The 27,392-nt window shown below is 36.0% G+C and overlaps 1 protein-coding gene across 1 annotated transcript in view; it reads left to right on the plus strand.

Moving 5' to 3' along the window:
• ZDHHC17 (zinc finger DHHC-type containing 17) overlaps positions 1-27,392 on the plus strand; it is a 60,858-nt gene that overhangs the window by 25,088 nt on the left and 8,378 nt on the right. The window contains exons 6-13 of the mRNA XM_009278930.2: positions 450-514; positions 1,890-2,052; positions 6,629-6,754; positions 8,022-8,164; positions 10,574-10,674; positions 18,943-19,067; positions 22,337-22,399; positions 23,707-23,800. Coding sequence (XP_009277205.2) covers positions 450-514; positions 1,890-2,052; positions 6,629-6,754; positions 8,022-8,164; positions 10,574-10,674; positions 18,943-19,067; positions 22,337-22,399; positions 23,707-23,800 — 880 coding nt within the window. The remainder of the gene's footprint in view (positions 1-449; positions 515-1,889; positions 2,053-6,628; positions 6,755-8,021; positions 8,165-10,573; positions 10,675-18,942; positions 19,068-22,336; positions 22,400-23,706; positions 23,801-27,392) is intronic.

A 27,392-nucleotide genomic window follows, 5' to 3' on the forward strand; every position in this document is an offset into this window, starting at 1 on the left:
AATTGCTTTGCAAGTGGAAAAATAGATGCAGCTAGCATTCAGTAGGATGTAGGATTCAGGCCATGGTATTTATGTTAATTTATCAAGTCTTTTATTAAATATTGGTGCATCATTTTAGTTTTCTCCTGCTTTTGAGTGTAATAGTACACCATCTATATGTATCTTTTATGTTGAAGATTAATAGTGAGATAGAAATGACTAGTCTTACACAGCATGACTGTTCCTTAGTTTCCAAAATAGATTGGAATGGTTATATTTTTGCAATGGTGGTGTTAATATCTGTTTTCATTTTTTAAATACTATTTTATTATGTACTAAAAGCTTGCCAGTTTTTCCTCAATTCAGTTGGTTAGTCTTAAAATACTGCTTCTCATTGCAAACCTTGTATCTACTGGATCTTGAGCATGCTTACTTATCTCACCAGCTATTTTTTTCTTTTCCTTTCTTAGGATGTAGATATGATGGATCAAAATGGAATGACACCTTTAATGTGGGCAGCTTACAGAACACATAGGTAATATCTCACGGCAGTTTTGACTTTCTCTTGATGTTAACTAAGTGGCATATAGTAGTGACTGGTTTTGATTTTTTGGCAAGGTTTTTTTTTTTGTTTAACTAGTCAATGTTCTTTCCACAATTGCCTCTTTATCTTTCTTCATTTGTGATTGTTGTGAGTTAACCCCAGTAGGCAGCTCAGCCCCATGCAGCCACTTGCTCACTCCCCCCGGTGGGATGGGGAGAGAATCGGAAGGGTGAAAGTGAGAAAACTCATGGGTTGAGATAAAAACAGTTTAATAGATAAAGCAAAAGCCGTGCACGCCAGCAAAGCAAAATAAAGGAATTCGTTCACTACTTCCCATCAGCAGGCAGATGTTTAGCCATTTCCAGGAAAGCAGGGCTCCATCATGTGTAACGGTTACTTGGGAAGGCAGACACCGTAACTCCAAATGTCCCCCCTTCCTTCTTCTTCCCCCAGCTTTATATGCTGAGCACAACGTTACATGGTATGGAATTTCCTTTTGGTCAGTTGGGGTCAGGTGTCCCAGCTGTGTCCCCTCTCAGCTTCTTGTGCACCCCCAGCCTAATCGCTGGCAGGGCAGCATGAGAAATAGAAAAGGCCTTGATGCTGTGTAAGCACTGCTCAGCAATAGCTAGAACATGGGTGTGTTATCAACACCGTTTTGGTCACAAATCCAAAACACAGCACCATCGGAGCTACTATGAAGAAGATTAACTTGATCCCAGCCAAAACAAGTACAATTACCTATTCAAGAGAGAGGGTGTTATGCAGAAGTATTCACTAATATGAACTTTTAGTTTACAAAGTAAATCTTCCTGTGGAGATGATTGGAAAAAGTTGGTGTAAAATAACAGTCCTCCAAAAAGCAAATTTGTCTGAATTAGATTCCTGCTCGGAAGGGCCTATCTCCATCGATTGTTGAGAGGAACATAGGCTAGCTTTTATGAATACCTACCATTACCAACATTATCATCTTATTTTATTTTCATCTTTTGGAATGTGAAGTGGAAATATAACATGTTTTGAACTTTATATGCTTGGCAGATGACAACCAATCATGTGCATGCTTTTACAAATCTGTTAATACTGTTAGGTTTGGTAAATGTGAAAACAGAATTGTATAACAAATGTGTTTCATGACATCCCAGAACAAGCTGTCTTACTGAGCTCCTTTAAAAGTCAACAGAATTTGGTTGCTCTTTGGTGGGAAGGGAATTTGAGCCATTCATAATCATCAGCAAAAAATGTCACTTTGCTATTACGTGGTGTACCTGATCAACGTTCTTTATAGAAATTGAACTCATTAACAATAAGTTGGTGTGTATTTGAGTTCATCTTCTGTAGATCTAACAGGAATTTTCTTTTCTAGTGTGGATCCAACCCGATTACTACTTACATTTAATGTTTCTGTTAATCTTGGAGACAAATATCACAAAAACACAGCATTGCACTGGGCTGTGCTAGCAGGAAATACTACAGTTATTAGTCTTCTGTTAGAAGCTGGAGCTAATGTTGATGCTCAAAATATAAAGGTAAACACTTGGACTGTTTTTATTGTAAGTGGTTGGAGGCAGAAATAACAGCCTATGATAAATCTCAAGAATAGATTATTATTGCGGGTATGGTGGGATCATGAAGATGGAGCAAAAGCCATGCCACTAATGTTTAGTTTGGGAATTAGTTTTTCCTAACAGTGATGCATAACCACTAAATCTGCATCTTCAAAAGTACTCACGTAAATAATTTACCAACCGTTATGTGCAAATATATGGGAGTGGGGTGTGCAATTAGACTGCATGCGTGAAGACCCATGCATTTGGATGCAAAATTGGAAATGTGACTGAATGTCTTCTAGTGAAGTTCTGGGGTGACTGTTTGTTGGAGTGAGATGTGAGACATCTCTGTCCTCTTCTGGAGACATGATAAATGCGCTAGTATATCTCCCCGTGGCAGTAAGGAAGTTGGGGGCCTAAAAATACCAGTACGAGTAAAATAAGAAAATGGGCTCTTTTTTGCATCGGAACTTTAAGTTGCCTGATTACTCTACCAGAACCTCTTAATAGTGAAGCTAGATTCAGCACTAACAGAGCCCATCCCTAGCGTATGTTAGACCAGCCAAGCAGCTGTTAGAATTTATGCCATAGACTTGGAGTCTATAAGAGCTTCTCCAGCAGTGGAAGGTGCACCTATAGAACATGTTTTTGTCCATTGCCTCCAGACTATTCTGTATATCAAATTAGATGCACTTCACCACCTAAGCTGTTTCTTCTGTGGTATCAGAGAAGAATTTGCTTTTAGAAGAAGAATACTCAATTTCTCTTCAAATATTTGTATTTTCCACTTAATGAGTGTTACAGACGGAGTGGTTACACTGGAAAATACAGCTGTAAATTTACATTTATAAAATATTAAATACTTAATTAAATTCATTTGACCTTTCACCATTTTCCCTACTGATTAAGATGACCAGGGCCTATTTTGCTTGGCCACAAGTGATAGAAATATGCTAAAAAAATATGTATACACATCCATTTTCCTGAACAGCATGGAACAGTCGTCTTAAGGGTACAGTCAAATTTTGTTAGTAGCTTTCTAGAATATCAGAAATACTGATGATCATGAATGAAAACTCATTAGAAAAATTACATGGCTTTTCATGTGTTTAAAACAAATCAGCTAGCCTCTTGCATATACTGATGTGAACTATAATAATTATTCCTGGTCTGTAAGGTCAGTCGTGTGGATGAATTATGCTTCTAGTCTTGCTTCTCGTAAACTGTTGAAAAGCTTTTTTTCTGTGCCACCTAATGGTAAAAATTAAGGTATTTTTGTGGAAAAAAAAAATCAGTGTGTCATACCTTGCTTCCCTTGGCAGTCTGACTAGTGTGATTAGAGTTTTAAAGTCATCACCTTACCTACATTCCTGGACTCTTATGAAATCCATAATAAAAATTCATGTGTTTTTGGCCAATTGAAAAAGTATCTGCTAGCCTAAAGCAGTTCATGGTCTCTCCTACTTTATTGACAGACAGCAGCAGTCAGTAGAAAAATAGATTTCTGAACCTGCTGGATCATGCTATCTTTCCAGTCATGCCAGAAGATGTGTGCCTGGTTTCATTAACCACTGCCTGCTTTCTGCGGTGGAGTCTAGGTTTCTTGCATGCCTTCCCAGCTTTCCAGGATCTTCAGAGGATCAAAATCATTCTAGCAGTGGCAGTTTTGCCATCCTGCCAGTGGCTTTATAACAGATGCTGATTTGGGTGATATAAACATATAGGAAACATAAGAATTTGGTTTATTTTTATAGGTATATAGAAACTCAGTTTTGTGCTTCTCCTCTGACTATTCAGCAAAAATGTTTTCTTTGAGCCAAAAACCAGTTGTTAAGAGTCTGGTTCATGTTTCCCCAGAAATAAAAGGAATCATGAAAAGCTCCTTTCTGATGCAGTCAGTTCCAGATTTCTGCAGCACTATTTAGTGAAGTCCTTTTCTCAGGTAGCCCATGGAATTGACCAAGAATGGTGGTAAGACAGCTAAGGTTAAAGAAATACATTGGCTGAAAGCCATTCATCTTTTTCAAATTATGAAGCGGCTGAAATATTAGGTGTGAGCTTTGACCTTTTGTTATCAGCTCTAGGCAGTCTGTGTTAGAAAGGCGCATGCTGCTGGCCACCTAGGTTTGGAACAAATTGGAACCAGTCATCTCAGTAAGGTGCTTTTTTTTTACTTTGCATGACAGTTTGAGAAGTATATGAACAATTGCACTCTTAGTCTAGAATAAAGCTTGATACAAGCAGTGGGTTTGTCCTGTTTGTGTTATTTATCCTTCTTATATTATACTGTACAAGAAAATAATATTTTTCTTTTGGTAGTAAGATACTTCCTTTTTCCTTTTTGAGAACTGGATTACAGTCGGAGTTGGAAGCTGCTTTTCAGTAGTCAAAGTAGAGCGGTTTTTTTGTTTGGTTGGTTTGTTGTTAAGGAAATTATCTGCCACACCAGTAGACAGATTGGGCAGATGAGGACAGGATGTCACAGGGAGTCAGCTTGTCACTGGGGATCAAGGGGAAACCTGTAAATTTTATTTAAATATAAGCAGAAGCTCCTTTATTACTAGAGAGTGATAGAGAACTAAAAGAGCTTTTATGGTTTAAGGAAGATTTTTTTTAATCTGTTAATGAGTCATTGAATGGACTTTAGATGTAGTTTCTTGATTATGCAGTGTATCTGTAGGCTTGTCTGTGGAAGTCTACATGTAAAGTTCCCTACGGTAATGACTCTTCAGATTATTCTTTCTGTCTAAACACTTTAAATATATACTATTGAAGCCTTATTGCTTGCTGGCAAACTATGTGTTACTAGACTAAGTTCCCCGACTTGCAAGTCAGCCATCCACCACCCCTGTGAATACAAGGAAAATATTAAAATGGCCAGATGATGAGAAGCATAGTCAAAGACTTCTGTAAAGCTCCCTCAATCTTTTTATCTAGGCAGTTCCTAGGTGTCTCATGGCCCTCTAGTGGAAGGGATGCTCAGCTGGACCCCAAGGCAACTTCAGGATTTACTTGGGAGATCAACTCCCAGAGGGGATTGCTTGTCCACAGGTAATCTTTACAGTCTGGATATATAAGGTGATATTAAAACAACAGCATCTCTGGAGTTTTCCAGATATTAGCAATTCAAAGTGCTATTAAATTTGTGATGAAGTAGGCACCGTAGTTTGATTTCAGGCATTTCTGTTGAGGATGGAGTTAACTTAATCTGTTTCTTCAACATCTGGCTAAATAACTTTGAAGCCAAGTTAAGTCAAAAGGTTATTCTTTTTTGACTGATTTTGCTAGTTAAACTTCTCGCACAGGAGGAATGCAAGATCCTGTTAAGTAGCAAAAAGCTTCACCTCATAATCTGTAGTCTGTGATATTTACTCTCCTTTTAGAGATTTGGAGCAAGATTTCAAAGGCAAAAATGACAGCTAAGTACTCAACTCCCATTGTCTTTCTATGGGATATAGGTAGCTAACTGTACTTTTTAATCTTTGAAATCTCTTCTGTCTATAGTAATTATTGCCCTTTCTGGGTAATTTCAGTTTCTGGTACCTGTCTCACTTTTTTTTTAGGAGGGGGCCGAGCGATGGAGGATTCAGCCATTTTTCAAGCCTCCATGAATGGTTTGTTTAGGAGGGGAGTTAACTCCAGTAGAAGAGAGGAGGAATCAAATGCAAAACTGAAGCTGGAGGTACCTGCAATTGGTTGTCTCTTGCCTCCTCTATAATTTTAGACCCAGTCAATAACTTTCATTTAGCTCTCTTCCTAAATGTTTAAAAAGCAATAAAATCAAGTCAGTTTGGTAGGCACCTTTGGCCCCTGTATCTCTCTCTGTGTTTCTTGCTTTGTCTGTCAGTCCTCTCTGAAAGTAGGGAAAGAGCAAGTATGGACCATTGCTGGCTTAGCACCCAAAGTACATGAAGCACAAGCTAAGCATAAAAACTCAGAGTTTTGGAATAAGTTGGACATGAGCAATCAGTTTCTTCTTTCCCGTTTTCTTCCTAGGACTTCAGTAACTGAGATGAATATAAGAACATTAAGCTTGTGGAAAAAATTCCTTATAGAAACATTCCATGATATCGGTAACTTCACTCTGCCAAAAAGGCAGAGAATTAACTGAGAAGTCAGGCTTTAGACTGGGAGAGTTTCCATGATCCAGTGTGTCATGAGTTCTTATTCTTTGCTTGATTTCTGCTGCCTGTCAATAGCTAAGGGGGAAGCACAGTCTTTCATTTACAGACTAGTGGACTGTGTGTAGAACAGTGAAACATAAATGTGTTATGCCAAAGTCAACAATTATTGCTATGTCAGGACATTTATATTGTCAGGATCACACATTTAATATTCTACTTTTCCACACATGTATAGTTATGAGAGGGTGAAAAAGACCAAAAGGAATGAATGATGTTTGGTGTCAAGTAAGCTGCAGAGCAAAAAGTATGTCAGAATGTAGCTTAAACTGATTTAAAATGTATTCTCTTTACCTGCCAATCTTCTGTTTCAAAAGTGCTCTGAATGCATTTATTTTTAAATTGGATGTTTCCCACTTTCATACTCCTGGCAGGGAGAATCACCACTTGATCTAGCAAAACAGAGGAAAAACGTTTGGATGATCAATCACCTACAGGAAGCAAGACAGGCAAAGGGATATGACAGTCCATCCTTTCTGAGAAAACTAAAAGCTGATAAGGTAAGAAGTAGTACAACGCTTACGTAAATCAATATTACTACTGCTGTTGGTTTGGGGGGGGGGTGTTTAAGGTAAGCAGTTCAGTACTGTGGTTTCCCCACATTTCGGTTTTAGGAAAGATCTTTTTGTTATGACAAAAGTAATTGCAAAAGAAAAAAAAAAAGCTTTATTCAGGGCAGGAGGAAAGGAGACCCTAAGCCTCCACCCAGTTACCTTTAGGTTTTTGTGCTAACTAAATGTTAGGCAAGTACCAAGTGGTCTGGTATTGTTGGGGATAGCCAGGACTTTCACAAAGCTGACTCTCAAGTATCTAAGGAAAGAAGCATTTTAGATATCCTGAACTCTGATTTCCTCTCTAATTATGTAGTGATTTGTGTTGAATGAAAGAAGCAGTCAATCTTGGCAGTATAATGAATCTCTGATGTGGAGGCCTTTTTCTTCTCAGGTTATTATTTAATACTGCAGATAGGAGGAGGCAAGAAATGAGGGTATAAAGGGTAACATACTACTCTAGCATGAAGAACTGTCTGCCTGCCAGTATAGTTTGACAACTTATATAGAGTTAATATTTTCTTACCAGGTAGAGTGTTGTGCTGGGTATTAAGTATTGCTATCACTGATTTGTTACAGCTTCTTGATTTAAAGATACATTGCATCTTGATGATTAAAGCCCTGGGTACAGCCTGTGCTTTAACCCTGTGGTAATATAATAATGCAGTGATTATTGACTTTGAGTTGTGCATTGCACTGTGTGTACATGTGCATTGTGACTGTGCTTTGAAGATCTGGAAAGAGTTCAGTGCCTTCATCAGGAATTGTACCCACATAGTATAAGACAAAAAAGGTCCTATCTTTCTTCATAGACACTTCAGTATGACTTTTATCTATTACTTACATAACTGCAGTCTTTAAAGTTCTCTGAGATTACCATGTACTGTGTAGTAGTTTATACACTTTGACAGATTCTTAAAAAAGAACTACTATTGCCTTTATTCTGGATTAACAGCAAAGTCTCTAGAAGACAGTTCTTCGAAAATAAATAAAATTACTGATTCGTTATAAAATTTTAGGAAGATTTTTTTTGCTGCACATTCATTGGAGATATGTAAATATAGGAAATGAGAAAAATTTATGAAGATTCCTCCCCCTCTGTCAAGCGTCCTGAAAACTAATTTAAGTTTTTGTGACTGTCCTATTTCATATAGAATATTATTATACAATCTGTTCCTGAAAATAGAGTTACTTACTGATATTTGTTTCTATATAGGAATTCCGTCAGAAGGTGATGCTGGGAACTCCTTTCCTAGTTATTTGGCTGGTTGGGTTTATAGCAGACCTAGACATTGATTCTTGGCTCATTAAAGGGCTGATGTATGGTGGCGTTTGGGCTATGGTGCAGTTTCTTTCAAAGTAAGTGTTTTACCAGGACACTGTCTGTTTAGTGTGCACACAAGTGTTTTGCTGGCATCTTTATTGGATAAATAATCTTAAATTTCTATTTTTTGTGTGTTTCTTCAATGTGCAACATTAATTTTTTGTTGGAGTTTTTTTATTACTATTTCTGGGAAAGATCTTGTGTGACTTCAGTTCTTGTAATGCTCTGTTGTCTTGCAAATAGCCATGGAATTACCTTGGGTGAATACCACTGAGCTAATAGAAGCTAACAGCAGAACAGAAATTCAGTCATTATCCAGAGGAGGGTGCTGAATGTCTGTCTACAAAGAGTTATCAGCATGAATTTTGCAGAAAGCAGTCAAGGGGAAAGTTATGAGAAAGGAATAGAAAAAAGATATGTGCAAGTGTGCTGTTAAAACCTATTTTTTCAGAATTTAAATACCCAAAGGTATCTAAAGAGATTTATAGAGAGAAATGAAGTCAGAGTCAGATTTTGTAGCTTCTGTTGTTGTGGAAAGGGGTGACTAAAGAAAAAGGCTGCTTTCTAATTATGTCTTTAATTTGTTACCTGATCATAAAGAATTTTAGTTGTGTTTGTGATTACTTTAAATATCTGTAAATGCACCTACACGTACACGTGTGCACACATACACATGCAGGCATGCTCCAATGGATTTTCAAGATCTGTAGGCTACTTCATCTGTCCGTTGCTTTTCGTTGTCATGTGTGGCATGTATAGAAGAACTTCCTATATCTTCATACTTACAAGCACTTCTGCTTTTCTGGCACTGTCTGTCATGTTTATTAGAACCACTTGCTTCTCCTTCCTTTCTGTTTAAAGAGAAAAAGAAAATATATCTGTTCCTTAAACCAAGTTCATAGAATTTTAGTGAACTTAGTACACTGGGAGGGAGGTGGGGGGTCATCAAGCTTTTGCCTCTGCAGGATCTTGGAGATGATCTGTTCAGTCTTTTTGTCACCTCTGAGGCTGTGCAATTTGCTGACCTCCTCCCACAAATTATTTGGCAATGCAAATCCTCAACCATGCCTCCTGCAGGAAGCAAGGACAAGATTTCTTCAAGTTTCTCAAGAGCTACGTTTTGTCAAGTTTTATATTTTTGACCCACCTAACACATATTCAGGATTAACATTCTTACTTTCTCTTATCCTTTGCTTAATGTTTAGTATAAGTACTTTTAAAAGTGTTTTTCACAAAGCCCAGGTTTGAATGAAACTTTTGCTATTATTCTAGTAGTATTTCCTTTCCCTGCTGAATTTTAGCTAATTTGCTTAGCTGTGTTTTTCCTCCCTACTCCTTTCACACAGAAAAAAAATGCACAGAAATTGCTGAAAGATTACTGCTGAGTAACTACTGTGTGTCCAAATGTATATTCACTTATTACTCACCATCTTAGCTCATCTTCCTCATTGGATTTTCTCAAAAGACCTAAGAAACTTCCATTTGAGAAGAGGCAGTTACTGAAAGGAGTAAAGAAGTGAAATGGAAACTACTCTGTGCACACATTTGTCTGTGGCAGCCCTGAGGGCACCACCAGGACAAAAAGTGAAATGCATCAATGTAAGGATGTTTAGGCAGATGATGGAAGAAGTTTTATTTCAAGGAGGTTAGTAGTTTAGAGTGCGACTTTTGATATGTTTAGCAATTTTTTCTTGAATATGGAGTAACCTAGTCACTCACCTAGTTTGTCTCAACTATATTCAACTTTATTCAGAATAGTCTTTAAAATGCAAGAGTATAAGAAGGTGAAAATAATTCTGACGGCTTAATTTTTCTTTTTTTAATTAAAGTAGCAGTATTCTATCTTAGAACTTGGCAAATCTAGTGATATGGGAAATGAATTAATCTGGGGTTTTTTTGGACTTTCTTTTGCCAACTGTAACAGAAGCAAAAGATTCAAGAATCTGAAATATTTCAAGTATGTAGGCTGATAACACCAAGGTCTCTTAAACTTTTTTTTTACTGAAGTAATTTTAACATGTAATTTTCACTGTATGGATTTCCAATATAACTTTAGCACTGAAATCTCATAAGTAAATGTAGTTTGCAACCACTATCCGCGTAGGCTAGGAATCTCACAGGTTTCTAACTGCTTTCACAGTGTAGTTTTAGCATGAGTATTTACTCATTCTACCTTTCTTGTCCAGTTCTTGACATTCACTTCAAAAGTAAATGTATAAATTTTAATTAACTAACTTTCAGTCATGACCCTTCATCTGGACAGGTTGAAAATGGGAATTTCTCATGAACTTTGAAGGTAAAAGTGAAGAAAATGTTTTTATGGCGTGTTTTGCAATATCCTATATAGTACATATTTTAATGGGAAGTGTTTTTCAGAAGCAGTAGCTTAGGATTTACATTTTATATGTTGAAACTTATCATGTGACATTGCTACTACTTTACAGGTCATTCTTTGATCACTCCATGCACAGTGCACTGCCTCTTGGAATATACTTGGCAACGAAATTCTGGATGTACATAACGTGGTTCTTCTGGTTTTGGAATGATATCCTTTTTTGTGTACAGTAATAAGTAATATTTTTTTCATGTTAGTAGTATGAGGTAATACCTAGATATATCCTGCATATAAGAGTAAGTAAACTAGGTAAAACTTTAAAATAGCTATCTCCATTAAACATTGCTTTCTATATTGATGGTAATTATTTTATCGCTTTAAAAATGTGCACGCTATTGCTTTGCTTCAGTAAGTGAAAGATTTTCCGCAAAATTGGCTTACAGTAGTCTGCAAAATTTCCTGTGCTTTACCAGTTTGCTAAGTGGGGGAAATGTAAGCAACTCTAAAAAATATGCTCTGGCTGTGAGGTAACAAGGTGTAAGTGACTGCATTTTTAGACACTGCTTTTCTGAAAAAGCAGTAGGTAATTTCATGGTATATATCAATTCCAGTGGAATTAGCTTTATAGTTAGTTCTTCCTAAAGATTTTGCAAATTCCATTTCATACAAACTTTAGATACATTTGTTAACTGTGTTTTCAGTCTTTGAAGTTGTAGATTATACAACACTAGATTATAGCGATTCAGCATATTCCCATCTCTTTATGTTTTTGACTGTCTGCCTAGATATGAACTTTTCATACTCACAGGGGTAGAAATTGATTCAGAGTTCACTGAAGAATGTCAGTTACCTTAAGAAAATAGATTCAAATTTTTAAAGAACTTTCTTGGGTATTGTAATTACAATAACCAAGAAAACAAAATGGAGATTTAATGTTTTATTAAATGTTTAATACAGTTCTTATAGTTGAAGTGAACTTAATATTTATGATGGATGTTGGCTTGACTTTTCTAGAAACTGGTTTTCTTTTCATCCTCAAAGGAATTACCATGAAATAGGATAGTAGCAGTACAACCCTTTTATCATCTTGTTAATACGTTCTCCGACCTTAGCTAAATGAGCCTCACATTTTTGGGTTGAGAACAGAGAGGAGACCCTGCTTCCATGCTGCCTTTGGCTTCCATGCTGACAGCGTTTGCAGAGGTGCTGCTGTGAATAATAGCAGTCCCAGGTGACTGGAGATGACTGCTATTTCACGTTTAAAAAACCTAAAAATGAAAATCTAGTAGCTGTTAAGTAAAAAAAAAAAATTCCATCAATATTGGCACGAGTATCTCTTGAAATAGTTATTTAGAAATGCTGGTCCTACTACCAGTCTCCCTGTCTGGCCTGATTTTCTATGTTTTTACTCAAATTTACTAGTAACTGCAGAATGAGGAAAGTGAGTACAAAATGAATATGAAAAACATTTTTAAAAGCAGTAGTTAAAAATGGAGATATACTTTTCCAGTTTTTATGGAATGGAGTAGAACTCTCTAAATATGTCATGCCTCTAGACTGAAGTTGCTTTTCTGTTCTTTTTGTTAAGAAAAACCTGACTTTTGGCAAACAGTAAAATACAAGTTTCTGAGGCAGTCACAATAACTACACCCTCTCACTTCTGAATCTCAGCTCTCCATACCTTGTAGGTTTTCTTTAGAAAATCATGTTTGCTAATGCTACTACATGTTTTGGGCTGCAAACATTGAGCTACTGTGAAATACTTTCTTGTGCTAACTTAGCATCGGCTCGAACCAAATCTAAGAATGTGTGCAACTTTGATTTAAAGTTCTTGACCGTATTAAAATGGCTGCACAGCCAACACAACTTGATGATGGCCTCTATCTTGATGTAGAAAGCTGTTTCTTAAGGTGGGCAAATTGTGAGATTTTTATCCTGAAACTCATATTTTCTTCATATTTGTATGAATCTTGCCTAGATTTTTATTTCTGTTAGCCATTCTGATTAATGTAACTTGAAGTTTGGGTGGTTTTTTGTCACAGAATAATGTTCATTGTCCATTAGAAGTAGTAACCATAGACAAATAATTACCCTAATAATGTCTGACTTCAGAATGTCAATAAAATACTGTACTGCTTCTGTAATTTAAGGTAGGTGCCTCAAAAACTTTGCAACAGTCTTTTTGTACACAGAAGTAGTAGTCTAAAACTTCAGTTACTTTCATTAGAGCTCACACAGTTCTCTGACAAGCAGTTTTAGAGACTTAGTGCTTGAGGCCATCTTCCTTTAATTGGTGATTTTTAATTGGAAGTCTTTGTAATAAGATTCCAAATTCATTATTCTTCTTCTGGAAAATTGCCCTGTAGCTTTATTGGAAAAAAGAAATTGTATGCTTGCTCTATTTTTATAGCATGAGGCACAGCGTTGTGGTTGGAGAAAGGATTCTTTATTTTTACAGCTTTATATGATTACTTACAGCAGACCAGAGTTACTCTGTAATGTTCGAGTGATAAAACCTGTCGTGGTAGTTTTCATGAATTCTGACCATCTTTTGCTCAGGAAAGACGTTTCTAACCTTAAACAACTATCACGAATTGCCTTACTGAAACTTTATATTGTAAATAATATGAAGGTCTTAATTGCTGCAAGTGTTACTTTAATATCCAGCTGTTTGGTAAGAATTTTCTTTTCTTGTAGATATGTTGAAGGTGTCTGGAAGATCATCTGGTCTTCTGGGTTTAATCCTAATGAGACAGAAAAGGGCAGTCGAAACAATGTGTCATAAAGAATAAACAAAACCAAAGATTAGCAGTGTGTTTTCTTGAATTTCATGGTGGTCACATGAAAAATAAGTCTATAAATTCTAATTCATGTGTCTTCTAAAAGACCAATCTTGAAAGTAAATTCAAACAGTTTAGATGAATCTAGTGTACTGAATTTTTGTAAACGTTTCCATTCTATTGGATTTTTCTCAGCAGCTTCTGTATCTGGTATATTTGTTAAAATAGAAATCCTATTCTTGCTGGGAATGAGGAAGTTATGATCTGTGTATTTATGGATATATGAGTCTATGGTCCTGTGCTTCCCTGCCACTGTTTTGCTGCTGTTTTGTTGCTTCCCTTTAACTGTATTTTGCCCATAACAAAGGATGTCTTGCTCTGTTAGTGTAGTCTAATCTTCTACTGTTTGCAGAGTGGGGGGGAATACCCTCAAAAATCCTACCCACTAAATCACTATATTTTAATTTAGTTATATTTTTAAAGGGAAAAAAAAGGATTTAAAAGTACACTTTTAATAATGTGAGACTAGAATTTCATATTTCATTCTTTTTCATTAGCATTTATAGGTAGAAGGTCCTCTTGTGTCCTGTAAAAGTTCAGGACGCATGTACCAAGTTCATATCTCAGTTGTTCACCCAGTCTTTTCGGTTCCAGCTGAACAAATAGTGCCTGTCATGTCAGAATGTTCTTATACTGCTCTGTTTTTCTAAGATGTTAGGGTTTGCTGTAACCGAAAGTATTGACCTTTTTGTTTTGTTTTGTTCAACCACTTCCATTCGGCGCAAATGGGAGCGTGCAATTTTCATTACTTCAGCTTTTTTGGTATAGCATACTACTTGCAATGCTGAGATAATGAGAATTTATAATTTTTAAAATAATTTATTGTTGACTAATACTGTATTGATTATCTTATTTCAAATATACTTCATGTATTGATGGGCTTTAGGTGAAAGGAAACAACCACTGCACACTTTTTCAATTAGGGATCATTTTAAAAACTGGGTGTAAGAGAATTCATGATGATTTTCATGCTTTCACAAAGCTGTTACAATAGCATAGTGTTTTAAAAACTGTAACAAGCCAATTGGTACAGTTAAGCATTTAAAACAAAAAACCCCATTCATGTTACCAAAATAAGCTTCAGGAAAACAGCAAAAAGCCTTGTATGCATAAAGAAAGAAGGCAGCAGCCATGTTTCTAGAGGAACCAAAGACCCAAAAAAACCAAACCCCAGGCCCAGCTATCCAGAACTTCTGTTCCTGTGTCTAAATACTTTTTTGAAATTAAAAAAAAAAAAAAAAAACATCTGGGGGGGGGGGAGATGGCAGTGAATGAATTGTTTTTGCAAGCTAAGGGATTTTTTTTATGTTAGATAGAAGATGGAGGTAGAGAGCTTTTGCAGAGCTTCAGTTGATTAAAAATGGATTTTGTCTAATAAATCAAATAAGGCTTCTTGTGTAGCTATCTGCTGTTATCTACCTGGACTCTTGGATCCAGATGTACAGCTGTTATGAATTGGCAGGTTCATTAGCACGTATTGATCTCTGACAGCTTACACTGGCTGCAGATTTTTCTCTTTAGGAGGAAAGGACTTTATTACTGGATTTGTAGTTAGTGGAAGGGAGCATCTTGGTATATAATGGGCATTTTGGCTTGGTTTCAGACTCTTGTATGACATGTAGCTGTGATAGCAGGAAGCTGCATGTGTTTGGGCCCTTTTAAATAGGCTGCAGTTCAGGATGAAAAATTAGCTCATCTCATGTTTACCCCACTCATGAGTTGTGGGGTGCTTGTTGGGTTTTAATTTTCTTTTTATTGAGATGGTCTTTTTGATTCCAGGTGATTTCCTGGAATAATTTTCAGCCTGTTGTACTTGTTCTAATAATTAAAGGATATTGATTAGGACTAAAAGTAGGCGGTGTTTCATGGGTGTTTCTGCTTTGTCTCTCACAGTGAAAACTGGGGAAACCTCATAAAAGACAACAAATTGGTGACAGGGCAGAAGGTGAATGCCTGCTATATCATGCATTTTGCAGCCCTTAATAATACGGTAATGTATTTTTCCTTGCGTAGTTGTAAATGAGGATGTTAGGACAAAATGAGGTGCTCTCTCTGGAGAACTGATTCCCTACTCTGTAGCTAATGCAAATCTTGCATTTTTCTTGCATATGGAGAGTTTTGAGAGATGTCTGTGACGCAAGTTGCTAAGATCTCTTTGGAAGTAAACTTCAGAGGGGGAGTTCACCATAATTTTAGATAACCCTAGTGTGGGCATCCATATCTAAGTTAGTTGTTTAAGCTCTCTTCATAGCCATTGGAGAAAAATAGCCACTTGTAGGGCACTGCTTCTCTGACTTAAATATGTTGATGCTGAACATAGATTGGACATGGCTTTTTCCTTTCTGTTGCATATTGAGTCATTTAAGGTAGGTGAGTTGTTGCCAGATGCCAGAAATATCCTGGAGAAGATAATTGTAATTTTCCTTTCTCGTTTAAAGTCTGGTTGGTTTTCATCCCTTCTCCCCAGTTTTGCTTAAAATTTAGGAGAAGTGGGGTTTTGAAGACACTAATGAAAAATACTGCTGACTCTGTCTTTCTCCATTTATAGCTGAATAGAGGTCATCTATACTTTACTTTCTCATGTAGTCTCTTGACATCTTCCATCCTCAGCACAGAAGTACCTTACCTGCCACCATTTACACTGTCAGCGTTGCACTCATCTGACACCACCGTGATAAAAGGAAAGGCAAAACTTAGACTCTGTGGGGAGTCTCTTATGCTCTCCCTGTATTTTATGGAGTAAAATGGGGGAGAGGTAAGTTCAGCAAAATTCTGCGTACTGAATTCCTACTCATGTGGCTTGGATCCATGGACAGCTTCTTTATCACACAGGTTGTCCAAATTTTAGTCAGTAAAAAAAAATTCCAAAACTTTAAGGTTATAAAAACCCTTTTAATGGGTAAAAAATAAATTGCCTTTCCCCCTATCTTCTTTAATAGTCTAGACATGACATATGATAATTAGGAATGGGTCATATAATTTTTTTCAATTGTATATTTTTTGTTTGTAACAGACCTCTGATTAAGATATTTTTAATAAAAAAAATTTTCACTGTTGTGGCAAAATCCCCATGATATTTTTAGTACTCTTAGGAAAATGTAATTTTCTCTAGCTATACAAATAAGTTGAACCAGCTTATTCATGGCAGCAGGTAATTTTAGAAGAAACAACTTGTTAGAGGAAAGATTAATTAGCCTTTAGTGAGTTAATACTAACATTCTACTATATAAGGTACATAATTAAAATTTTAACCTAACTTGCCAATATTTTTTAATTAGAAATTCACAGCCAATTCCTTCCCCCAACAGAAGAAAAACAAAAGTTATTCGGGATACGTGTCACATGAACAATGAGACTTTCTTAGCATTTCAGAAGTCAAAAAGAGGCCTTACTTGTATTTATTCTTATTTCATGGTTCTTTCACATCAAAAGAGTAGTGTAGAAGGATTTGAGATACTGTTATTCTATAGAAATTCTGTTTTTTTCATTTAATATTTGCTTGTATGTCTACCATGTAGATTTGCTTATCAATGGTTTATGTAATTTTTTTCTTAATACCGCTTAATGCCCTCAATAAACACTTTTTCCAAGAATAGAGTCAAACAGAATAGAATATACTTGTAGATATATAGTAGAATATATTAGAGCATCTATTCTAACTTCAAAATCCAATTTTTTCAAAGCATGCAAAACATGTTTTAGAATTTTTACTGTCTTTATCATAGAATCATAGAATCATAGAATCATTGAGGTTGGAAAAGACCTCTAAGATCATCGAGTCCAACCATCGACCCAACACCACCATGCCCACTAAACCATGTCCATAAGCGCCTCATCTACACGTCTTTTAAATCCCTCCAGGGATGGGGACTCAATGTCCAATCTAAACCTCCCCTGGCGCAACTTGAGGCCATTTCCTCTCGTCCTATCGCTTGTTACTTGGGAGAAGAGACCGACACCCACCTCGCTACAACCTCCTTTCAGGTGGTTGTAGAGAGCGATGAGGTCTCCCTTCAGCCTCCTTTTCTCCAGGCTAAACAACCCCAGTTCCCTCAGCCTCTCCTCATAAGACTTGTTCTCCAGACCCCTCACCAGCCTCGTTGCCCTTCTCTGGACACGCTCCAGCACCTCAACGTCCTTCTTGTAGTGAGGGGCCCAAAACTGAACACAGTATTCGAGGTGCGGCCTCACCAGTGCCGAGTACAGGGGCACAATCACTTCCCTGACTTTAGAGTATTACCTACCAATTCAGTACAGATTGCCACATAATGCCTGTTTTTAAGTCTTATATGCAGGGTTTTGTAATGCAAACACACAATATATTAAACTTTAATTACAGTAGAAATTCTAATGACTACCGAAGTAGAGAGAAATATTCATCCAAGTTACTCAGAATATAGTGTAATTTGGGTGCGTAGTGATCTGTGACTGAGCAATACATGTCCTTTTTGCCTGGATAGTACTGTAGAGGCTTCTGCCACCACAGCTTTGTCAAATATGGCATCTCCTTGCAGTTACGACTGACAGCTGACAGGTATCTTTAGTCGGGTTGGTCAGGTCTTTTGTCGGTTTATTGGAGTAAATAATTTTCCACCTTTTGTGGAAGAGGCACGTCTGAAGTATTTTGTTTTTCAACATCGTTGCTAAGAAATATTTTAATTCTGTGAAGAAATGTCAAGTGTTGTAAGACTAGGCATGTTATATGGCAAGTCATTCATCACAGGAAATATATTTTAAAACTAATGGTTATTTTCTGTCTTTATATGGTAATTGATTTTATAAACACTTCCAGAGAATACTAAATCCTGTGGTTTTGTAAGTATTAGATGTATTAGTATGTTAAAAATAACTTTCATTGATGTAAAATATGGGTATCGCCTTATAATAGGACCAGGTTTCAGACAGTACCTTTCTTGGAGATAAGTGGTGTTGAGACGTGACTGCCACGCAGCAGTGGTCGTTGCAGCACAATTCCTTCTATGGCTAGAAACAGTCCTTCCTATGATATAACGGGAATGTCCAGCCACTGAAGACATAGGCAGTCAAATGACTGTCTTATAAATAGAACTCTGAAATGTTTATTGTGAAAACAGGAAATACTTTTAAGAAGATAAATTTAACGGAATTTAATTTATTTAAAAGGGAAAATAATTACAAAAACTGAAGTATCGTTATTCGTTCTTTAGAAGGGTAAGTGCTTTAGAAATGCCTCATGGAGAAAAGCCACTGAAGACATAGGCAGTCAAATGACTGTCTTATAAATAGAACTCTGAAATGTTTATTGTGAAAACAGGAAATACTTTTAAGAAGATAAATTTAACGGAATTTAATTTATTTAAAAGGGAAAATAATTACAAAAACTGAAGTATCGTTATTCGTTCTTTAGAAGGGTAAGTGCTTTAGAAATGCCTCATGGAGAAAAGCATTTTAAAAAGTAAGTTTTCAAGTTTTTAAACAATAGGAAATACTGAGTACCAAGCTAGTTCTTACAGCAATGCTGAATTTTGTTAATTCAGAAGACAGTGACTCAAGGGTATTCGTAAAAACTAGATTTATTTAAATTTTATTTCAGAATTATCAGTGGGTATTTTCAAGGGGAAATTTGATTTTAAACTTTAGATTCCTTGACTTCAAACACATCTCAGTTTTTTCTTTATACATCTTCCATTCCTCGCTAATAGCGTTGCACTTTTCTACAATTTTGGAAAATCCTGGAAATCTGATCCAGGAATCATCAAAGCCACGGAAGAACAAAAGAAAAAGGTATGGGATATGTGAAACTTGATCTTCAGCAGCCTGCCACCAGTTGGTCAGAGTAGTTTTGCTGTTCAGTACGTGAAATCTCAATGAATTGTTGTATAACGAAGTCTAAAATTTTGAAAAGTTTTCCTTTCACTTGTCATCCAGGTTTCTTTTTTTAACATTTGGAATATATGTTCAAGTGCTTACTGGTCCACAGTTACGTTTAGGTCATTTTGAGTAACAAAATTGCAACTTAGATTTTCAAGATAAAAAAGTTGAAAAAGCAGTTGGGTGAAAATGCAAATGTGAAATTTCAGAATTTTGCCGTGCTGAAACAAATGACCCATTGTGAGATAAGTGTTAGTTAATTTGATTCTAAAAAAAATTCCAGACTTCAAAGCACCTCTAGTTTTCCTTAACTTTGTGTCTAAAAGTATTAGACTGACTGAGGATAAAAATAACCAAAAAATTTCTTTTTTTTAATTTTGGTGATGATCTAATGATATCTTTCTAAGACTTTATAACACTATTGTTAGCATTTCTAATTTTTTGTTGTTGTTGAAGTACATTGTCCTCAGCAGCCAAACTCAGCATTGAATATTGTAAAATCATACAAGCAGCAGAAACATTTTGTTTGTTTTGTTTTGGGCAAGTTTCCTAGAAGCTCACATCCCACCAAAAGTGAGTTTTGTGCTTCTACTTCACGCTCATTTGTGAAAACACCTATGTGGATTGAAATCTGACGCTTGGAATTATGGCCTTGTGTAGTGATAAACATACTATAGCCTTTAAAAGATGGTTGTGATAGCCTAAGTGATTTTTATTTTTTCCAGTAGATTATTACTGAGTTGATAGTCAATGTGCAGATCTACTTTTGCAAATTCCCTGTTATTGCAAATTTGCCGAAGTAAGTTCCAGACTAAATTCTCTTTCTTCAACTGGACTAAATAGAAGAGTCGGCAACTGTACTTTGGTTTGGATTCAGCGAATTGCATAAATATGCAATTCATTTGATCTGTTTGCTTAAGTAGTTAAGTGTGATTACAAAAGCCTTGCTGAACTCGATAGGAATTGTAAAATGCAACTTCTTCAGTCAGATGCATACGGCTATGAATGTTTTGGATGTCTTACATTGCAGCTAACCAAATTGTGAAATGATCTATTATCAGGGGCATAAACCACTGTAGGGTGCGTGTCTTACCTTTGTGCAGTGTACTGCTTTCGCATGTTTCTGTAATTTGTCTCCAAATGTTTTATGTTGAGTTAGCCTTTAGCTTTGGAATAAGCAACCAAAAAGGTTCTTGTAGTTGCAGATGACCAAGTTAAGTATGTTTGGAAGTATGTAGTAAGCAACAATTTCAGATGTTTATTCTTCCGATATGTCATGCCCTTTCTTCTGTGTTACAAAATAACCCGAGTCACTCTTAACATAAGTAAATAAATAATAAATAATTCCAAATTTTCAAAATCAAATATTAATAGTTCAAAAGCACAGAAAATAGACCCAATGTTTGTAAACCACAAAAATGTGGCTCTAACTTGAGTACTCCTGGGTGCCTATGCTATAATCTCTAAGGAGACTTATATTTAAGTGGTTTATCAGCTCTTGTTCAGCTCTGTTCTCCTGAGCTTTGGGGTCTTGCTTGTGGACAGTACTGAACTCCAGTGCTGAGCATCACAGCATGTACATTTCCTTTGTTCATCCTTTCATTAGTCTGTAGTGTAGTGTATACTCCCACAGAAATTGTCCAAAATATATTAAGGTATCAAAAACTACATCAAAAGCATTGAAATCATGGTAGATATGTCTTGTTGGGTTTTTTTTCCTTCTGTTCATCTGGTTTATTTAGAAAAGTTACTCTTGTGAGGGAGGCTCTTTAATTTCAAGTCCTGTAGTGGGAAATGCTGTTGGAGCAGTGAGGGATGGTGGAGGGGGATGAGAAAGGGATGTAGAGTACTGAAGTTGGCAAGGTGCAAGAGGGACATGGAAGGGCTTGTGAATGGCAGTGGTAGGCTGGAGAAGGGATCTCAAGGGTTGCAGTGGTGGAGACAAGAATACTAGGCCAATAGCAAATGGAAATACAACAAGCGAGGAGGAAAAATAGTCCAACTTTCAGAGCTTAGAAGTGTTAGAAAACTGTAAAGATTGTTCCTTATTTACCTGAGATCAGCAGGGAAAGCATTAAGACACTGATTTACGCCTGGACTGTTGACTGTAGCTTTTACTGGTTACTTTGAGGAAAAGTTTCCATAGATTTTTTCCTAACCAGTTATTAAGAGTAGTATTTTGGAGGAAAACTTCTGCGGCTTCAGTCAAGATACCCACCTTAGTGGTCATCATCTAATTAAGGAAGTTATCTTTATATTACTATGGTGAGAAAATAGTTGTAAGGACTATTTTATTGCTTCTGTAGTTAGAAACCACCTTGGTGCATAAGATATACATGGTTTGAAAGGGACCAGTAGATTAATCTATTTGCCATTAGGCTATTTATGCTGAGGTAATTCCTTGTGGTTCAAGGAAGGCTATTCTGGCAAAAGATGTTTTCAGGATATTTTCCAGATGTTGCAAATGTCACTTAAGTCTCATGCAGCACACATTTCAGCTGCTGAATTTTAAAACTTGTTGGAAACCATTTAATGGAATACTAGGTTCTGACAATGAAGTGGGTACTGAAGGAGCGTACAAAATAAAAAGAGCTATCATTTAGTGTGAAGGTATAGGCATGCTTTAACTGATACCTACTTCTGTGTATCACTTGACCCATAAGTATAGCATTATATGTAAGAGGAGATTTGGTTTGCATTATTTATTTTCTTTCTTGAAGCTTCAACGTCTGAGGAAAGAGGTGAATATAGATTTAAAGGTTTTGATGGGATATCTCTGGAGGGAAAGTTTGTGTTTTTAGACTGGCTGATCCTGCTACCTAGTTTTATTTGTGTTCTTGTTTAGAAATTCAGCTGCATTAATTTTGACAACAGGTTAGTCAAACTGTTGCAAACTGGTGGATGTATCAAAATTAAGATAAGCTTGCTTTTTCTCTAATTAAACCTAGATAGAGTAGGGATAAGTATAAGCTAGAATTAATTTAGAAGCAAATGTGCATATTGGTTTAACAAAGTAGGTTTAAAATCAGTTTCAGCTGAATTTAAGTTGTTCCTGTGTGTGGAAAGTACCTGAAATGAATAGAGTTCATAACCCTGGGTCTGAGAAGCAGCTATTACAACGGTTGTCAGCATTTGTTTATATGCTAAATTCTAATTTTTTTTTTTTTCTCTTTTTTCTTCAGACAATAGTAGAACTTGCAGAGACAGGAAGCCTGGACCTCAGTATATTCTGCAGTACCTGCTTGGTAGTGTATTTTTTAATCAATTGCAGCACTGATTTGTTTTTTGGTTTTTGGGGGGTTTTTTAATGCTAGGCCAAAATGAGATGTTCCTATACTGAACACATTTTTGGCCTTAATAATGCAATTTCAAGGGCAGGATTTATTTGTAATCTTTAATTTAAGTATTGTTTTCAATAAATAATATATCCATACACAAAAAAACCCCCTGCAACAATAAGAGGAAAAAAAGATGATCACTGTGGAAATAACTTGCCAGTGTCAAAATCCAAGTATCCAATATATCTACCAAGATGGTTGGTTATACACCTAACAAGTTATGAAAATCACAGGTGACATTCCACCACCTCTGTAACTCACAGTAAAATTATGTGGTGCTTCTGGTAAAATATTGTGTATTTCTCAATTTGGCAGTAATCGGCGGGGGAGGGGAGGGAATCTTAATTTTTGTAAAGTTTGTCAAATTGCAAGCAAATACTTTTCTTGGACTAGTTAATACTTAGTTTCACCACAGAAAATTTAAAAGGAAATAACTGCTTAAGGAAAAAAAAAGTAACCATAGTAAGTGTAATATGTTTCTTTTTTAGAAAGTTAACTAGTAAATATAAAATTATCAGGGTTATCAGTGTTACACTATAATGCTCTGACCTATGTAGAACATGAATGATGTTAATATTCCCAAAATCGAATCTGGAAAATTATGTATAGATGTGGCACCTTAAAAATTACGTGTGTGTGTATATATGTACATATCTCAGAACTCTAAATATCAGGGTTTTTTAATTGCCATTTTAGTTTTCTTTGAGAACAGTACCTTTTAAAAAAAATTGTTGGGAGTAATTTAGCATTTTAAGTTCCACCGAGTTCCACTTGTTGAGTCATATTCCTGTCTTTAGAAAATAAGCTGGAAGAGTTTACGTTAGAGCTCAGTTATGAATGATACTGACAGAATCGTGGAACACAAACGCATTCTGTATTTTCATTGTTAAAAAGCTGAAATGAAACTGGTTGCTATACAAAGCCCAATAGCTGGAGGGGATAGGAGAAATTTGTATGGGGGAAAAAGAACCCTTTATGTAACAAAAATAGTGTGAAAATCATTTCAGTGAGGTAGTATAGATGTGTTTGTTAAATAGTGTATAGATTAAGCTTAATAGCTAAGACTGCTTTAAAAATTAGCATCGTTTGAAGTTTTCTAAGGGGTTAACAATAGAAAAATCAATTTACATTTAAACTGAGGGGGTTTTTATATATATATAAAAAATATGTCAGGGTTTTTTGCTATTCTAAACAAATGTTAATAACCATTACAGATACGGAAGCCAGTGAGGTCCAAACACTGTGGTGTATGCAATCGATGTATAGCGAAGTTTGATCACCACTGCCCGTGGGTGGGTAACTGTGTAGGTGAGTAATTTGCTAAAATACAAGGTTGTCTTAACAGATGAAGAAGGGAAAATCGACCCTGGGTGTTGTGCAGGGTTTTGTCTGTTCTCATTTCATGGTGAAAGTGACTTGGCTGCTGCCAAAGTCTGAAAAAAACTGTTGAGGATTTTTGGCAGATGGAAAAACCTCTTCAATATTGAGCTTAATTTTTTTTTTTTCTACATGCGATTCTCTGCATTATTCTCATTTGTATTGTCTGTTATATACCCTTCCTCAAAATCGTTCTGTGTCTAATTCAGTTTCCTATCTATACATTTTTATTACATAAACTCTAGTAATTAAAAGATGCAAAGCTTAACTGCTTTTTAATGTTTGCAGAAAAGGCACGTACCGATTTCACAACTGACTATTATCCATTACATAAGATAAAAATTTTCATCTTTACCAATAATTTTCAGTAATTTAATGGGAAAGTATACGTGTTCAAAAATGTCATGATTTATAGTAGTTAGATACAGAATGACTTCCTGTTGAGGTATTTTCTTTTTGATCCCCCAGGTAGTCATTTATTCTCCCCAGTGATGATGAAAGGAGCAGATATAGAACAGGAATGAAGTCTCTAAATACAATTATTCCCTGTCATACTTCTTGAGAAACTTACTTGAAAGCCATTACTATGCAGGGAGTACTGAAGACTTCACAGCTAGGAAATGAGTGCAGCTTGCTTCACTGGTTTACTTTTTTAGGACACAAGCAGGGGTAACTTTAATCTTACGGAGGAATTAGGACCTGGATTCATTGACAGCTGACAGCCAATAAATGCTTCATTGTAGTTCTTCCAAATATATATAATAATGGATAGTCACACTAGTTTGGTCTTACGATCAAGAGTAAAATAGTCAATGCTGGCATTTGAATTGTAATAGAACATCACTGAAGTCTCATTGAGATGGACTTATATCACTCCCTTCTATTTTGTATTTCCTACTGGTGTTACTACCTGAGCTACTTTTGATTTATGTTTTAGATGTTTTACAATGAAGGACTAAGAAATTTTTAATTAAAACAGGCAGGGAGGCATGGGCTCAGGTTTTGGAGAGTGTTTAGTGACAGTTTGTTTTGCAAGAGTGTTGAGGAGTACTTGTCAATGGGACAGAAAGATCCAGTATTTTAATCAGTAACTGGAAAAGTATAAAAAATAGATGGGGGGGAAAGACCTTAGTTTGTGTGTAATAAGAGAGTATGTGAGTAATGGGATTAAGTTAGGTGGAGGAAGTGGTTTTTGAAAAACAATGGTGATGGAAAAGCAGAATCCTCTTTACTCGTGGTCTTGTACAGATTGGGATAACTGGAGGTAAAAGTAAACATTAGGACGCTTGAAAGTAGGCTGGGAAAAAAGCATTAGAAATCACACTATGGGAACAGCCCTGACCTGGAGGGAGTGGTGGTCTAAATGACCTTATATGGCTTTTCTGTCTCTCAGATTGGTACATGGTGACTCTGAGCATACGATTACAAAACAGAATCCATTCTTAAAACAGCGTTCATGGTATGTTCGCCAAAAAGGGAAACATGAATCACGCCTTTCTGGAAAGGTGGAATTTGGAGATGTTTTATGTAGTGTTCCTTTGAATGTGTTAGAAGGGTAAGAATTTTACTAAAGATAGGACTGAGAAATATTGTACGAGTGTGTACAGACGCTCTAACGTAAATCCTTTGGGGATAAAACTTGCCACATAAAGTGATTGAGAGAGAATATTTTTACGACTCTGAAGAGGTTGACAAAAAGTGCAGACTATTTGAAAAATAAATAAATTGGCACTTGGGGCAAATTATTTTCCTCATAGCCGCAAAATTTTAGTTACAATTACAGTGAGCGAGTCTCTCTCCAGGTGATTATACCTGTCTTTTTAATGGAGTATCAAAATGGCATGATGTTTTTTACAGTGGGTTGTTTGAAGATGAAAAATAAGAGATCTTATTAAACTTGTAGTTACATTTCAAACACAAACTGCAGACTTGCAGCAGAAAATCAGTTTTCAAGTAATAGCATGAAAGGAGCTAGAGCCAAATTTTAAACCATTATGTCACATGGGTTATGCTGACGTTGTACTGAATTATTGTTCTGATAGCAGTGACTCAGATGGTAGGTCTTGTGTATATGAGAAATTATTTTACGGTTTAGAATAACGATCACTTTTCCCCCCCAATAAAGATTCTTCTCCAAGGAGCTAAAAGTAGGAAAAATTAAGAAATTAACAAACCATCTAAATCATGCAATATGACTCCATCAGTAAAAAATCGGTTATCTTTATTATATGTTATTACTTATATATAGTATAAGCACAACCATATAAAAGAAATTAGCAACAATTCTTACAGCATTGTTTTAACTGTGGAGGATAACTGGCTGTGTTCCTGCCAGCCCAGGGTGAAACTGTAGAGAATAGTGCTGTGTTTTGCCCAGTCTTATTTAAGATACAGAAGAAAGGCAGTTTCTCCGCTTTCTTTTTCCAAAGTCTTTTTTTTTAACTGTGACCAAGATCGTACCTGTCTCATTTATAGTTTTAAATGCTACACGTATGTTTTTACCAAATACAGACGGATTTCCTGTTAAGCAGAATTTGGTGTAGTATCATTGAGGATGCTGCTGAAAGGAGCATCTCATCAGATGCCTCTCAGATGAACCTCTAGGTCACTGTTTCACTTCGATTTTTTTAAAAAGATGTCTTTTATGAAACTTAACAGTTCTGAAATTTAGAATGCAAATGAAAATGATACCTTAGGGACATTCCCAACACTGTTTCTCATACGCTTTTAGGTGATTGAAGGCAATGTTACAACATATTCTATGTCTTGGGACTTGTTTGATTTTTCAAGGAAATGTGTTTAGTCTAGCTTGTGTTGTATGTGTATTTTTCCTCATCTCTTATTTATATAGTCTTTCAGTTCACTTGCTAAAAGCACTTGATTATTTTCTGCCTCCAGAGGATGCTCTTGTTTTAGCAGGCAAAACATTTGACATAATGAAGAAGTAAATGCTGTGCTGGTAGATGATGACAGCCAAATCTTTTGTAGCCCATTATCATCTCTCTGGGTTTAGTTTACAGCCTAGAGCTGTTGGAAGGTTGCAACGGTGGACATATTTTACAAACAGAAGGAAGGCTGAGTACTTCAGAATTATGATGTACTCACATAAGAGGCACCTTTTTAACTCTATTAATGTTAAAAATAGATCAGTCTTTTAGTAATTGAATTTTCTTGCATTTAAATTCTGTCTTAAACAGAATGGGTTTTATCCTATCCATTATTTTAGCCAGGTTGTTAGGCCTCGTCTGTTCAGTTACATGTATTTGTTTTACAAGTTCTATTAGATATTTTATTTTTAGCTAGCTTCATCAAGCAGGCTTAAACCTAAGTTGTGAGTTAGCTTATTATCACGGGAGGTTGTATATTTATTCATATTTCTATTTCTTTTGAGAAAGTGAACTCTGCAGTCTGACAATTTTTTAATGGAATTTAAAAAATATTTATTGATGTGTAATTCCTGGCTGTTCAGGGCTCTGCAACAGCTGTCACCAACATTGTTCTAAATATTGTCTATTATTTTTTT

Source organism: Aptenodytes forsteri, unplaced genomic scaffold (assembly GCF_000699145.1).
Source record: "Aptenodytes forsteri isolate BGI_AS27 unplaced genomic scaffold, ASM69914v1 Scaffold259, whole genome shotgun sequence".
Taxonomy (NCBI): Eukaryota; Metazoa; Chordata; class Aves; order Sphenisciformes; family Spheniscidae; genus Aptenodytes; species Aptenodytes forsteri.